The following is a 15,556-nucleotide window of genomic DNA, read 5'->3' as shown; positions in this document are numbered from 1 at the left end:
TCTGCTGCCAGGGCCCTCAGATCAGTTAAATCAGAATCTTTGAGGGTGCGGCCCAGCCATCATTAGTGTTTCGAGCTCTCCAGGTGATAATATGCAGCCAGGGTTGAGAACCACAGCTCTATGCCGTCACTATGCTGCCGAAATGGATGAATTTAAGTGATGGAGTGATTTTACAGATAAAGAAGCTGAAGCTTGGTGCAGTGTTTCCCATTGGAGTTCTTGCTATAAATGCTGATTTACTGAATCCATCTTTTGGGGTGAGGCCCAGGAATTTGCATTTCAGTAAGTACCCCAAGAGTCCCTTATACACATTTAGTTTTTTGATCTGCCTGAAGACACACAGCCAGTAATTGGTGGAGTTCTCACCTCCTGTCTCTGATGTAAGCAGTCAGAAATGCTGTTATTATGTAGGAGAGACAGCTCTGCATTTAATCTGTTTTTAAAATTTTTCTCTGAGCTCATTCACCCAAGGAAGGACCTTATATATTTATAAATACTGTACTTATATACTATCTGTATATACACAGCAGACTCTGTGACAGGAGCTGGACCAATAATAAATCCCATTCAAATGCTACTTAGAGGCTACCTTTATTTTGTTCACCCACACTAGGATTTGAACCTTGAAAGGAAGAGGTAGTTAAGGGCACGGCTCTGGAATCAGACTGCCTGCTTCCTCCTACCATTGATAACTGTACAGCCTGGAGCAAGTCACCTAACTCTCTGTGCCCCAATTTCCTCAGCTGATTTACAGGATCATGGTAAGGATAAATGCATTAATCCACAGAAAAGTGCTTCGAACAGTGCCTGGCAATGAGTGTCTATTAATGCTTTCTATTATGATATTTATTGTTATTGCTATGTGCACAGCAGACCTAAATGCTTGAAAAAGTAGTTTATAAACTTAAAAGTTCTTTTATACAGAGTTCACCACAGAAAGTCGGTGAAACTAAAATATACCAACTAGAAAGAGGATTTTTAAAAAATGTATGGAGTGTGGAAGAAAATTACTGAAGAATTTTGTATGCTTCTTGGAAGTTTTCTATATATAAATTCAGGAAAGTATTTCTCCTCGCCCAACTGGGTGCCACGGTAAAAAATACTATTTCTATGATGGTTGTCCAACTGGACCAGCGTATATGGAGGAGCTTCTGTGAAAGACAATTCTGGCTTAACTTTAAAAGTAGAATGACTGGTTACTTAAAGGGGAAAATCAGAATTATAATATATCCATTACATAATTTTACTCACAGACCTGGCTTTGTTGACTGTGGTGTTTTTTACTTTTGCCTTGTTCTGGAACTTCAATCTGCTAAACAGATTAGTGAAATGTCAGTCAGCACAGCCGGAGAAGCGAGCACACAAATAATCTATTTAACCAGCACATTTCTCCTTCCACAGTAATCCTCTTAATGGTCCCGAAGGCTGCCAGTCAGCAGGACACCTGCTCATCGTCTGCACAGGCCCCCTTCGTTTGCAAGTATCTCAGCGTTGCGGAAATTGAGTCCCCAAAAGTGAAGTGAAGCTTAATGTTTAACATTGGTGGCTGCCTGTGGATTTTGTGATTTAACACAGCTTTTAAAAGGACTTCACACGAAATGAACTCCTAAATCCACAAATAAGCCACAGAGCTCCAATCCATATGTTGAACCAAAGCCAGATGGGGCTTTGATTAATCAAAAGGCATCATTAATCAAACCAAAGTTTAAAATACTTGAATATATCTCATGCACATAAGGTAAACTTAATATAACGGTCAGGGGCCCAGCAGAAAACAGATGGCCCACTCCTGGGGCAGCTGAGGGGAGTTTCTAAAAGGAACTGCCTAATGGAGGTGTGGGGAAGATTCAAGTGAACCAGTGACGGGGTGTGGGAGCCCTCAGAGGCTAGCAGTGAGGGGCTAGGGAGGGTGGGAGTAATTCTTACTGCTTCCAAGCCTGAAGGGGCGAGGGCAACAGCTGGTACTGGAACCAGAGTGGCCGCTGCAGCAGGGAGGAGAGGTCACCTACAGGAGCTGTGGCCCTCAATAGAGGGCTGGGCCAACCCCAGAGACCCAGCTGGGACAGAGTTGGAGAAATAAATACCCCAGTCTCCATTTTCTCCCACTCTCCAACCTCACTGGGTTTCCCCCTGGGTGACACTGGTCAGTTGGAGGCTGGAAGTCAGAGGGCAAGGCCACAGCACACAAAGGTCAGTCTCCTAGCCAGGGTTTAGGGGAAAGTGCTCTTACACTCTCCTTATAGAAAAAGAAAAGAACAGCTATTAAACAACTATGCATTATGTGCGTATCTCATCTTATCACTCTATAATCCTGAATGTTTCTGTACTAATTGCCTTTCTCCTTCAACAAATAAACTTCTTAACACTGGATTCTCAGTTTCTAGCCACTGTATGGCAAACATAGGCATTGGTAAATGACAGAATGAGGGGCTGAATTAACTAAGTTGTTTATTATTGCTTATTATTCATGAGACTGTAGAGTGGGACATTACAAAATAAGTGGGATAAATAACATGACACTGCAAAAGAGCATTATCTTTTAACTTAATTTTGCCATAAAATACATTGCTTTGAAGGATACGTAGGACTTCCTTTAGGTTAATATTCTCAACAGAGATAGTTATATAGTTGAAGCCTATTTCAATAGTTTCAAAAAATCATTATTAGGTCTTGGTAAATGAGAAATTAATGTTCTGATATCTTATGTGTTTCATTATTATTATTTTACGATATTACATTATAGTTTGTAAGTAGACTTGTGCGACGAAATACAGAAGTTGGGAGAAACCTCCCAGAATTTTTCTCTCTCCTAGTCTCCTTCCCCTCCCCCTCCCCATGTAGAAATGAAATAGAACCCACTACAAATGTTAAGCAATTTCTGATATAATCAGTTTCCTTGACTTATTTCAATAGGCTTTATATATTTTATATACTGGGGTAATAAAGTTGGGGGGAAAAGGTAATCCTTTTTTCATAATGCAGTATTCCTGCACTCTCTCTCTCATCAACAGAATTTCCGTTAATAATATAACCCTTCATTCCTGCACAGTAACTTCCCCCTGGCTCTCTAAAACTTTGTTCTCCTGCTGTGCTCAGACCATTCTTGTGATGACTGTAATGTCAGTACATTTTCTGTTTTCTGAACTGGACCAGCTATGCAAAGGCTACCATTCTTGGGACATCAGATAGCACTGCCCTTGGTGTTTCCCCTTCTCATCACATAGCAGAAGCACACTTCAAAGCACCCATCTCTGAATCCAGTGGCCTTTTACATAGTCTGATCTTGCTCCAAATGAAAGAGGAGTGGAGAGAGAAATATTTATGGCAATGGTAGTTGGGGAGGGGATGGGAGGTATGAGGCAAGCTGGAATCAGAATGCTACCTGTTCTTTGCCATTTTTCGGAAAACCAATTTAGAGATTCAGACCCACTGAAGATGGTAGAGCAGAAAGGTCTCTGGTGACATCATGGAGTCACCATCCCAGCCCCAGACTGCGTACTTCTTGGCTTCTTTTAGATGAGAGAGAAACAAACTTTTATTTTCTCCAAGACAATTATTTTGTCTTGTTTTTTGTTACAGGAAGCCAAATCTACTCCTAACTAATAGACTTTATTTTCAAATAAAATAATCCTTTAATTCTGTTCTAGTTACAAGTAGCAAATATTTAAAAAAAAAAATTTAGGTTTTTGTGTAGGAGCATAGCTCTAAGAAGAATGTTACACTTCTTTTTCCCTTTCTGGTTTTCAATTAATACTGTCTGAAGAATTTAACATGTTTTTTGTTGGGTGTTTACGTTTTTCTTTAGTGCATTTTTTGACTTCAAATTTTAATGATCTCTTCATAAATGGTTCAAGTCTTACCTTTGAAAGCATTGCTTAAAGCTAACTAAGCTAATTAACTTTGTTAGCACTAAATTTCTTCTTTCACTCCTTCCTTCTTACCAGGATAAAACAGTACTATTTAATCTCCCTAGGGACCATCTGCTTTATTTATGGGGCTCATTTGGTTACAGTTTTCTTAATTTCTCTTTCCTTCCCCCGATTCTTCACAATTATCAAAATCTTAGAATTTATTCTGCCTTGCAAATTAGAGACCTCTGTTTCTTAGTCCATACAAGCCTTCTATAAGCGATAGGTGTCAGTTCAGACGTTATGTGCTTACCTAGAAAATGAGTGAATGTCACAGTCAAACATTTATATGGCTACTTTAAGCTCCATAAAATGACTTTTTCTCATCAATTGTGCTTTGTGAGGAGGTCTAGAACTTAGTCTAAGTTCAAACAGCTGATCTGTCTGTTCTATTTCCCTTCCAGGGTCTGATTCTACCCAGGGGTTTGTACATGAAATTCCAGACTAAAATGTGGACTCTTCCTACAACATTCTCTTGAAATGTGGACTATTCCTACAACATCCAATTTTCAAGAGGAAGGGTCTTAACTTTTCTTTCTAAGAACCAAAATAAGGGAAGAAATAAAGAGTTTGTGGAAATAAAACTTGAATATTTGGATAAAGCAGTACAAGTTTTATTGACTACCATGCTGATTTTGCTGTCAGCCACTGGGATAACTACAGATTTTAATTTGCGTGCAAATCTAAGGAATGTGGTAGCGTGCTTGTTTTTCTTTAAAACTTTAAATAGACTACTACCTTCTCGTATTATAGAGCAAACTCTTTTGCTATTCACTGTACAAGTATTTCCTGCATCAAATAGCTTACACTTTACTGAACCACGTTTGAGAGTAGTTCTCCCTTTTAATGGGGCTACTTTAATTACTTTTCTCTCTCTGTCTCTCTGTATCTGTCTCTCTCTCTCCCTACATATATATACACACACATATGTATAATGACATTATATATTTATGTTTATACATATTTATCATATATATATGTAAATTGGAGCCTAAGAGGATCCGTCCTGCCTAGGAGGTTAGATTTTATTACTCTTTTAAAAAGAGCATCCTTGGGACTTCCCTCGTGGTACAGTGGTTAAAAATCCGCCTGCCAATGCAGGGGACTCAGGTTCAATCCCTGGTCCAGGAAGATCGCACACACCGTGGAGCAACTAAGCCCGTGTGCCACAACTACTGAGCCTGTGCTCTAGAGCCCACAAGCCACAACTACTGAGTCCGCGCACTGCAACTACTGAAGCCTGTGCGCTCTAGGGCCTGCGTGCCACAACTACTGAGCCAGTGTGCTGCAACTACTGAAGCTCGTGTGTCTACAGCCTGTGCTCTGCAATAAGAAAAGCCACCACAATGAGAAGCCCGCGCACCACAATGAAGAGTAGGCCCCGTTAGCCGCAACTAGAGAAAGCCCATGCGCAGCAACGAAGACCCAACACAGCAAAAAAAAAAGAAAAAAAAAAGACACGTGCTTAATCAAAAAATAAAAAAGCATCCTTGATTCTTTCATTGCTTTGATTTGCTACTTTCTAGTACATTTTGAAGCGTTCGAACACCAAGGGGCAGTGAATTTTATCTTCCCTGGGAAAATATTTTCAGTTCTAGAAGAAAGAGAAGTAAGTATAAAATGCAAGTTTTTTCTTAGAAAAAAGCTGCTAAGTCAAGTAAAGATCAATGTTAAATTAATGGTATTATCCACCCTTTTATAAAACACTAAAATTAAATGAAAACATTAGGGAAAGTTTTCAAATATTTTCCTTTCCCGTTGCAGAGCACAGGCTCCGGATGCATAGGCTCAGTGGCCATGGCTCACGGGCCCAGCCGCTCCGCGGCATGTGGGATCTTCCCGGACCGGGGCACGAACCCGTGTCCCCTGCATCGTCAGGCGGACTCTCAACCACTGAGCCACCAGGGAAGCCCCTGTGTTGTATTTTTAAAGACCAGTGTACTATTCTGCAAGAGAATTATGTTTATAAATGTCAGCCAAGCATTAGTATTTGTAATCATTTTTAATTTAAAACCAAACTGTACTATCTTATTTGGGACAAGCTTTTTAATGATGGTGACAAGGCAAGTAGAAAGTTTAAAATCTCAGGAACTCTCTTTATAGCACCAACACTTTCAGTGAGTAATTAGGCCTTTATTGAAGAGATGAAGACTAGAAAAACAAAGTAAATTTTACATTGAGGAAAAATTATAGCCTTGAGAACTTCTTTTACTCAATGGCTTCTCCAAACTGCTAAAGGCATTTTAATTTGGCACAGTGGAAGTATTAAGAGGCTGTGAGTTCTTTCTAGGGACAAAACTGCAGAGCTTATGTAAGCTCATCTCTGCTGTGTTAAAGACCTCTTAAGATCCTGTCTTTATGATGTTGCTTTTGGGGTAAATCTGGAGTCTTCCGTTTGGGGGAAGGCAGAAATACAAGGATACAGAGTAGAGGATTAGAGAGTTCTCGGCAATCCAAGGACGACTTCTCCTTGGAAAACATGACTTGCATTCTGAAGACTGAGCTCCCAGAAGGCAGGGAAGCTCACTTCTGGGCAGTTGGGTTCTTCCCTTGAGGACCAGACTTGCTGGCCCAGGGAATTCATCAGTGTAGTTTAGTGTCAGCTGATGGCGGAAATAAAGTGAAACATATACACAGATAAGAGCACTTACCATTTCTGGATTCTCTGCAGCTAGCTTTACCATCTTTTCTGAGATCATCTTTTTCAAGCAGCTACTCAGCAAAAAAGCCTAAGAAACCCAGAAATAAAGAACTCTCTCAATTGAAGAGATCCTCATTCTCTTCCTTCCCTCTTCATACAGCAAAGCAGATTTTGTGCTCTGCCCTACAACAGTATGCTTTTAAGAATTTAGAGTTCTTCTTTAACTTTCATTAATTTGCATAAGATATAATTAGCAAATAACCATAAATTTTCTCAATTATGTGGATATATTTGCAGTAATTTTTTAAAAGGTAGATTTAAAATGACCAGGATCTCATTATTAATCTTTTTCCCTTTCAAAGTTCCCCCCTTACATCCCTTTTTTGTCTATTACTTTGTAAACAGCTCATGTCTTATGAGCAACAAATAATAAAAACTGCTTATAATTGCAATCAAATCAACTGATGATGGTCAATCTTATATATATATATTTTTTTGTTCGTTTTGTTTTTATAAATTTATTTATTTATCTATTTTTGGCTGCATTGGGTCTCCGTTGCTGCGCGCGGGCCCTCTCTAGTCGAGGTGAGCGGGGGCCACTCTTCGTTGCGGTGCGCGGGCCTCTCACCATGGCAGCCTCTCTCACTGTGGAGCACGGGATCTAGGCACGCAGGCTCAGTAGTTGTGGCGCACAGGCCCAGCCACTCCGCAGCATGTGGGATCCTCCCGGACCAGGGCTCAAACCCGCTTTCCCCGCGTTGGCAGGCAGACTCTCAACCACTGCGCCACCAGGGAAGCCCTCAATCTTATATTTAACTGTATGCATAATGACTGAGAGACCTATTATTAGGCATACATACTAACCTGTTTGAAAGAATACATTAGTACCTTATGGCTTTTACTGAACTAAAGACAAAATTAGTTGTTTTTCTTCATTTTTAAATTTTCTGGTACTTTTAATCATTCACTGTCAAGACTGCCGGTTGCCGACAACATCACCTGTAGCTTATTGATGGCTCATCACTGTTAGTGCCAAGACACATGTGTCATCCATCTTGCTGCACAAAAGCCAGGGCTTCCTTTTTCCAGGAACTTCACCCCATGTGCCAAATTTAAGGTTCCCTGTGATTTTCCAATTTGCTCCTTTCCCACAAATCCTTTTTTTCCCCTCTTTTTTCTGCTCTCAACTCTTGGCTTATTCTTTTCTTATTAAGCCCGACTGAGGTTTGAGACAACTGAAGCTCAAAGCTTGAGGCCATAGAACTTTAGTATAAATTTGTGCTCAAGGATGGTCACTGAACAGGGTGGCTGGGGACTGGGGGAATGATGGAGAGGAGGAGGGGGGAGAGGGAGAGAAAACTCAGCTGGGGGTGGTAGCCAATATACAAAACCCTTGGAGGACAGGACATAGAGAGCAGAATTAGAGGGCATCTGGGTTACACAGAGGGAGCATTCCAAAGTTTTGCAGGACTGTAGAGCATGATGGGTTGCATTTTATTCAAGGGGAGAGAAAGGAGGGAAGGGAAAAGAAAGGGCTGCCACCACCAAGGAAAAGTGTCACAGATATGGGGTTTATACACAGAAACAAAATTTGCCTTCCTGGTTTAGCTGAAAGCTAACCCTGTTTATCTGTGCATATATGTAACCTACACAAAACCAGGGTATGAAATAGTTAAACAACAAACTGAGCTGATGCAGCTAGGAAGGGTGTTTAGTGGTGTCTCACAAGGTGGGGACTGAGTCCATACTCCTATACAAAGTTACAGAGATATGTAGGTTAGGATTCTGCTATAGCCCAGGTAAGGTTTATTAAATATGAAGGGACTGAGCTTCCGTTTAAAGGGCTCGGGAACAATTTGGACCCCAGCCCTCTTTTGTATTTGCAAGGCACACAAGCCACATTTCTGTCTTTTGCAGAAGTAGCCCTTGGGTGCATATCAAAAAAACCCACACTCCAAAGGAAATAAGACCTTACCAGGAATCCTTTAAAAGAATGTTCATTGCACGTGTCTATAGTGGCTTAAACTCATTTGCCTCGGACTAGATTAAAAGACCATAATAAAATTTAACTACTGCACCTAACGTTCTAGCGGAAGGGCGTGGTTTCACTGCCAAAATCTCTCTGTGTCTCTCCAAGTGACTGCAGATCTCGCCTCAGCAAACCATCCTATCATTTCCCTAAGAATATTTTCTATTTAAGGTGAACCTGGGGAGACATTTCTTTAACCTAGGATGTTGGTTTAGTACTTTGTGTTTTTCAGAGGACATTGATATCTATTATCTCCTGATCAGCACTGTACCAGTAGGGAGTTGAAAGGGAGCTTTGTGCCTGAGACCAGAATGCTCCATGAACACAGAAGTGAGTATGATCGCCAGGGACTCAACTTGAATATAATGTTGATGCAAAGATTACTTTGATATTTTGGTTTCATTTTAGAACTTTTGTAATTTTGACTCCAAATTGAAATAGTTTATCTCGGTAAAAAGAATTTTCAATTGGATTTGGCATTTAGAAAATTAGATTTTTTAATGGATTTTTTATTTCAATTATTTCAAATTTACTTCAAATTTAATTACTGCTACCCAACAGCCATTGTTCCTTCTTCCCTCGTAACAGAACACTGATTTTGGAAGTACCCAGCTCTAGGCAGTGATGCTTATTCTAAACTGATCATGAATCCAGTTCCTCTATGCTAAATGCTTGATTCCCAGCAGTTCCAGCCAATGAGACAAAATGGAAAGTCTACTGGGGGGCTTCTGGGGTAAGGCTTTTGCTTTCCAGATAAAAGGGATAGCTTTTATCTACTTGGAAAATGCCAAAAGAATTATAGAGATGTCAATCATTTGCCTCCAGTATTCTTATTAAATGAGATGACAAATATCTGTATTGTCTAAGCCATGGGTTGGCAAACAAATCTAGCCGCCCCACCTCTATTTATAAATAAAGTTTTATTGAAACACCCATTCATTCATGTACTGTCTGTGGCTGCTTCTGCGCTACAATAGAGTTGAGTAGTTGCAACAGAGGCCGTATGAACCTCAAAACCTAAAATATTTACCAACTGGTTCTTTGAGAAAAAGTTTAATGACCCGTGGTCTAAGTCACTGTCAGTCGAGTCTTCTGTTACTTGGTAACTAAATTCATTTCTAACTGATATGAAAGCTTTGGTGACTAGTAAAATAAAATAAAATGAAACCAAACAAAATAAATGACATTACAGGCTCAAAGGAGCATGTGTAGCATACTCTAGTACTCTGCTCCAGTTGGATTAGGGCTTTGTCCACCCCAGAGTGCAAGAGAGCATTTTAGCACAGAAGGTTTTCCTGCTCTGCCCTAAGGACTTACCTGTTTGGTGTAAATAACAAACCACTGCCAGTGACTCTCCTCACTGTACTGAAACCTGAGCTCTAAGTTCTGGTTGAGAGTTTGCTGGGGCCCATCTGTATCCAGCAGAGTCCCCTACAAAGGAAAAGATATTATTTGATATTCAGTAGGAATATAAGTGGCTATTATGTGCTGGGCAAAATATCAAAACAAGTGAGACTATTCCTATTCTCAAGAAACTATAAATTCAATCTATTTGGGAGCCATTAAAGCAAATCATCATAGTGTGATATAATAAGTATCAATATTATAAGGGAAATGAATACAGGTCTATGGAAGTAAATAGGATGGACACCTAATCCAGACTAGGATGTAAAGGAAGGCTGGCGGAGGCTGCGGGGGGGTGGGGGGTGGGGTGAGGGGAGGGGGGCGGTGTTATTTGAGCAGAAGTAGAAATTATCCAAGTTTGTTGTACGTTCTTTTGGGGGGAAGGGGGGTGATGGTGACAAGTGGTTCGTGGTAGAAGAAAAAACAAGTGCAAATGCACTGAGGCCTGAGGGAACCTGGCACGCTGGAGTGTGGCTGAAGCACAGACTGCGAGGCATGCGGGGTGGTGAGAAAAGGGGCTTAGAGAAGCAGGGTAGGGCCAGATCCTGAAAGCCTGGAGAAAGCCCCTGTGGTTTTTGCTATACAGCATCTATCCCTTTCTCTTCTAGTACTGGAGTTTCAAATTCCCTCGCGAAAACTTTCCGTCTTCGCTGTGGCTCTCTAGGTAGGACTGTCAGGAAATGCTGCCTTCCTGGAGGGTGGCACATGTATTGCATGCTTTATGAATTATATCTCACTAAAACTGTTACAAAGGAAGAGAATGATGGTGTGTTGTTGGTGGAGGGATAGACACAAAGATCAGTGGAACAGAGCAGAGAATCCAGAAATATACCCACACAAATGTGCATAACTGATTTTTGACAAAGGTGCAAAAGCAGTCCAATTGAGAAAAGATAGCCTTTTCAACAAGTGGTGCTGGAGCAATTGGACTTCCATAGGCAAAAAAAGGGAACCATGTTCTAAATTTCACACCCTATATGCAAATTAACTCAAAATGGGTCATGGACTTAAATGTATAACCTATAACTATACAACTTTTAGGAAAAAAAAACCAACAAAAAAACCCGGGGAAAAATTCTTCAGGATTTAGGGTTTGGCAGAGATTTCTGACTTGACACCAGAAACACAATAAAAAAACAGATGAATTAGACTTCATCAAAATTAAAATCTTTTGCTCTGCAAAAGGCCCTATTAAGAAAATGAAAAACTGCAAAGTAAAAGAAAATATTTGCAAACTGCATATCCAACAAAGGACTAGTATCTAGAATAAATTTAAGTACTCTCAAAACTCAACAGTAAACAAACAATCCAATCGGAAAATGGGTGAAAGATATGAAGACATTTCACCTAAGAAGATATACAGATGGCAAATAAGCACATGAAAAGATGTTCAACATCATTAGCCATGAGAGAAAAGCAAATCAAATCAAATCATTAAATACCATTAAACACTTATCAGGGTGGATAAAATTAAAAATGGTGAAAATACCCAATTGCTGAGGATACAGAGAGACTGGATTGCTCATACATCACTGGTGGGAATGTAAACTGGCACAGCCCCCTTGAAACCAGTTTAGCAGTTTCCTAAAAAATTAAATATGCAACTTCCACATGACCCAGCAATTGTACTCCTGGGCATTTATCCTAGAAAAATGAAGACCTGTGCTCAGACAAAAGCTTATACATGAATATTTATAGAAGCATTGTTCATAATAGCTAAAAACTGGAAACGACCAGATAGTGGTTAAACAAATTTTAGCCATTCACTACCATGGAATACTGCTCAGCAACAAAAAGAAACAAACTACTGAAATACACAACAAGCTGAATGAATTTCCAAAGAATTATGCTAAGTAAAGGAAATCCCAAAAAGCTACATAATGTTTGATTATATTCATGTAATATTATTTTATTTTTTAAGGTAATCAATTCCTTGCTTTTATTTATATTTTTACCTCCTAAAACACAGTCAATTCTTATTATTCACAGTAGTCGTGTTCTATAATGATACCATAAGCACTAAATTAGTGGGTACTGAAAAACGGCCCAAGGGGAAATAGAGGTTTAGGTTCCTGTGAACCCCTGGTCACAACATTTTCATCAACCGATCAATACATAACCTTGTTTTATGTGTGTTTGTTTTTTCAGTTGAGGTACAATTGATATGCAAAACCTGCACATATTTAATGTACACAATTTGAAGAGTTTGGACATATGCATATATACATGAAATCATCACCACAATTTGAAGAGTTTGGACATATGCATATATACATGAAATCATCACCACAATCAAGTGATAGGTATATCCATTACCTCCAAAAGTTTTATATAATATTCTTGAAATGATACAATATGAAAATGTCAAATAGATTAGTGGTTGCAAGGGTTTAAGGAGGGATGGGGGTGGGAGAAAGTGGATGCAGCTATAAAAAGCCAACATGAGAGATCCCTGTGATGATGGAAATGTCTTGACTCTTCCTTGTATCAATGTCAATACCCTGGGTGGGGATGTCGTACTATAGTTTTGTAAGATGTAATAATTGGAGAAAAGTGGGTCAAGTGTATGCAGGATCTCTGTACCATTTCTTTCAACTGCATGTGAAGCTACAATTACGTCAAAAATAAAAGTTTACCTAAAAAATAATTAACTGTTTAAAGCAAAAATAATTATAACATAGCATGAGGCTTATATGTAGAAATAAAGTACAGCAACAAATACCACAAAGGACAGAAGGGACAAATAGACACTGTTGTAAGGTTTTTATCCTTTTTGTGAAATAGTGTAATATTTGAAAGTAGACTGTAATAAGTTAAAGATATATATTAAAATCTCTAGGGGCTTCCCTGGTGGCGCAGTGGTTGAGAGTCTGCCTGCTGATGCAGGGGACATGGGCTCGTGTCCCGGTCCGGGAGGGTCCCACATGCCGCGGAGCGGCTAGGCCCATGAGCCATGGCCGCTGAGCCTGCGGGTCCGGAGCCTGTGCTCCACAGCGGGAGAGGCCACAACGGTGAGAGGCCCGCGTAACGCAAAAAAAAAAAAAAAATCTCTAAATCACCATAAATTTAAAAGGTATAGCTAAAAAAAAAAACCAATGGTGCAAATGAGTAGAATCATAAAATAGTCACTCAGTCAAAAGAAGGCAGGAAAAGAAGGAAGAAACTGATAAAACACAAAGAAATGGACAAATCTACAATTATAGTTGAAGATTTTAACACTCCTCACAATAACTGACAGAACAAGTAGAGAGAAATGTGTAAGGACAAATGTATAAATGGCAGCTTGACATAACTGGCATTTATAGACTATCTACCCAATAGTGGTAGCATATATTTACATTCTTTTCAAGGGCACATTGGACATTTCACGATAGACCAAACTTTGGGCTGCAAAACAAGTTCCCATAGTTTAAAAAGACTGAAATCATATGATATATTTTTTTCTGACCTCCAGAGGGAAAGAGTGGCGCAGAAAGAAGGGTTAGGAGGCTGTGGATTTCATCCAGGCAGGAAATGTTGAGACCAAGCTGTGAGGGCAGAGAGAAAGGGAGAGTTTTGAGGGAAAGCAGGGTCATAGAATAGATAGGTCTCTATATCAGCTGATATAAGGTGGGGGGAGGATAAATTAGGAATTTGGGATTAACAGATACACACTACTATATGTAAAATAAACAACAAGGACCTACTGTATAGCACAGGGAACTATATTCAATATCTTATAATAACCTATAATGGAATAGAATCTGAAAAAGAATATATACATATATATATGTGAAACTGTATCACTTTGCTGTACACCTGAATCATTGTAAATCAACTATACTTCAATAAATTTTTTTTTTTAAAAAACATGTAAGGTAAGAGAAAAGCCAGAGATTATTTCAAGATTGCTGGTTTGGCAATTAAGGAGTGGTGGTAGAGGTTCCCTTTATTAAGATAGGGAACACAGGAGGAAGAACCTTAGGACGGGCATGAGAGGGAAAAGATGAGTCTGGTTTGGGGAAAGGTTGAGTTTGAGGTGTCTATGAAACACTTGGTGAAGATGTCAAGAATGCAGTAGGAAATACCGGACTTTTAACCAGTCATCTGTAATTGATTTCAGGGAATATGTAGAGGAAAGATGCTAGAAATGGAACGCCAGGAATCACCAGCATTTCAGGAGTAGTCAGAGGGAGAGGCAGCCCACAAAATTAGGGCAGGAAGCAGGGGAAGTTTTGAAAAGGAAGACGTGGTTGACAGTATCAAATGCCACAGACAGGCCTAGTACCAAGCCAGCTAAAAAATCCCTGTGGGTTTCATGGATTTAGCAACTGGGTATCATGGTTGCTCTAGTAGCATTCATCCTCTACTAGTTAACCTCCATTTCCTGTGTAAAGGGTATAATCCCTCTTAGCTCACTGGGTTATAAGAACTTAATTAAATAGCAGATGTGGCATTGCCCAGCACAGCACCTGGTACAAAGTAGGCACTCAATAAGTCTGATCAGAAGGGTTTCTCTTGGGAGGAGATGGCAAGGTAGGTATGATGCCAGGGATCCTTAAAAATAGCTCTGATGGGCAGCGCTTAGTTTCCAAGCATAGAGATCTTGTCGGTACTGAGAACGTATTGAGTGCCCAATAAATGGTACCTGTTATTGCTACTCGTTGTTATTACTTTAAACACCCTTCAAGCAGTAAAGAAGCCTGAAGGTGGAAGGTGGGAAGATGGTTGTCTCTACAGCAAGGGTGGGGAACTTGTACCAGATAACAGACAGGTTTTTACCACTAGGTGATGTTTACTGTGGCTTAGATGCCAGTCCACTCAAGGTACTGATTCGAATGGCAAATCTGTGTCCCCAACACCACTGTTGTCATCCGAGAACACTAGGATTTTAAAATCATGGGTGGAGGCTTTAAATCGTGGGTAAGGCAAGCTGCCAAGATACTCACAAGGAAAGTGACCTGCCAGCACTTCACTCTGTTCATCTGGAAAATGACATCCTGGGTCTGGTTGTCAGGCAGGGTTATGCAGCAGCTGACCTCATTATTGCCAACAGAAAGAACGGTCCCACAGCCGGGTTCTGGGTAGTCACAGGTACAGGGATCCAGCTGCACGTATCCATAGTGCCACACCTCTTGGGATAGCTCCAAAAACTGCTCCAAAGTGGGGGTGGGGGATGGAGGAAGCAAAAGACTGCTTGAAGCAGATGAAAATCTCATGTCAGAAGCTACTACCATTCTAATGCAACACATGGAATGGAGTCACAGTGAAAGCACCTTTTTCTTCTGGACGATACAAATGAAGACAATGCCCCTTGTGCTGACAATAAAGGCTGCCCACGTTCATGGTGTGTCCTGCCTCGTTGACCACTGTCTCCCTGCTCCTGTTACAGTGCTCAGACATAGTGGAAATAAAAATATTCGATGTGTGAATGAAGAAGGAAGAAGAGTAGAAGGAAATCGAATGAATAGTCCTTCTGGTTAAGTCAGAAGGACCACCCAGTGACAACCTGGCTCTCTCCCAATCTTTCCCTGAAGCAAGGTAACTTACACCTCCCTTTCAAGGACTACGTGAGCGCTCTCTGATAAAGGGAAA

General features: G+C 40.2%; 1 protein-coding gene across 3 annotated transcripts in view; it reads right to left on the bottom strand.

Annotated features, from left to right (window-relative positions):
- The window catches only part of SNX31 (sorting nexin 31), a 71,726-nt gene that overhangs the window by 9,919 nt on the left and 46,251 nt on the right, over positions 1 to 15,556 (bottom strand). Inside the window, exons 10-13 of one of the 3 annotated variants that reach the window (XM_022584681.2) lie at positions 14,911 to 15,114; positions 9,896 to 10,009; positions 6,560 to 6,637; positions 1,256 to 1,312 (exon numbers count right to left, since the gene is read on the bottom strand). In XM_022584681.2, coding sequence (XP_022440389.1) covers positions 1,256 to 1,312; positions 6,560 to 6,637; positions 9,896 to 10,009; positions 14,911 to 15,114 — 453 coding nt within the window. Of the gene's footprint in view, positions 1 to 1,120; positions 6,638 to 9,895; positions 10,010 to 14,910; positions 15,115 to 15,556 lie in introns of those variants that run through there. The other 2 variants (XR_016388367.1, XM_089898854.1) reach the window with 2 other exon arrangements.

Source organism: Delphinapterus leucas, chromosome 17 (assembly GCF_059928025.1).
Source record: "Delphinapterus leucas isolate spDelLeu-1000000601 "Yukka" chromosome 17, BTC_Dleu_Yukka2, whole genome shotgun sequence".
In the NCBI taxonomy this organism is placed as follows: domain Eukaryota; kingdom Metazoa; phylum Chordata; class Mammalia; order Artiodactyla; family Monodontidae; genus Delphinapterus; species Delphinapterus leucas.
This window is presented reverse-complemented; position numbering and strand designations above follow the sequence as displayed.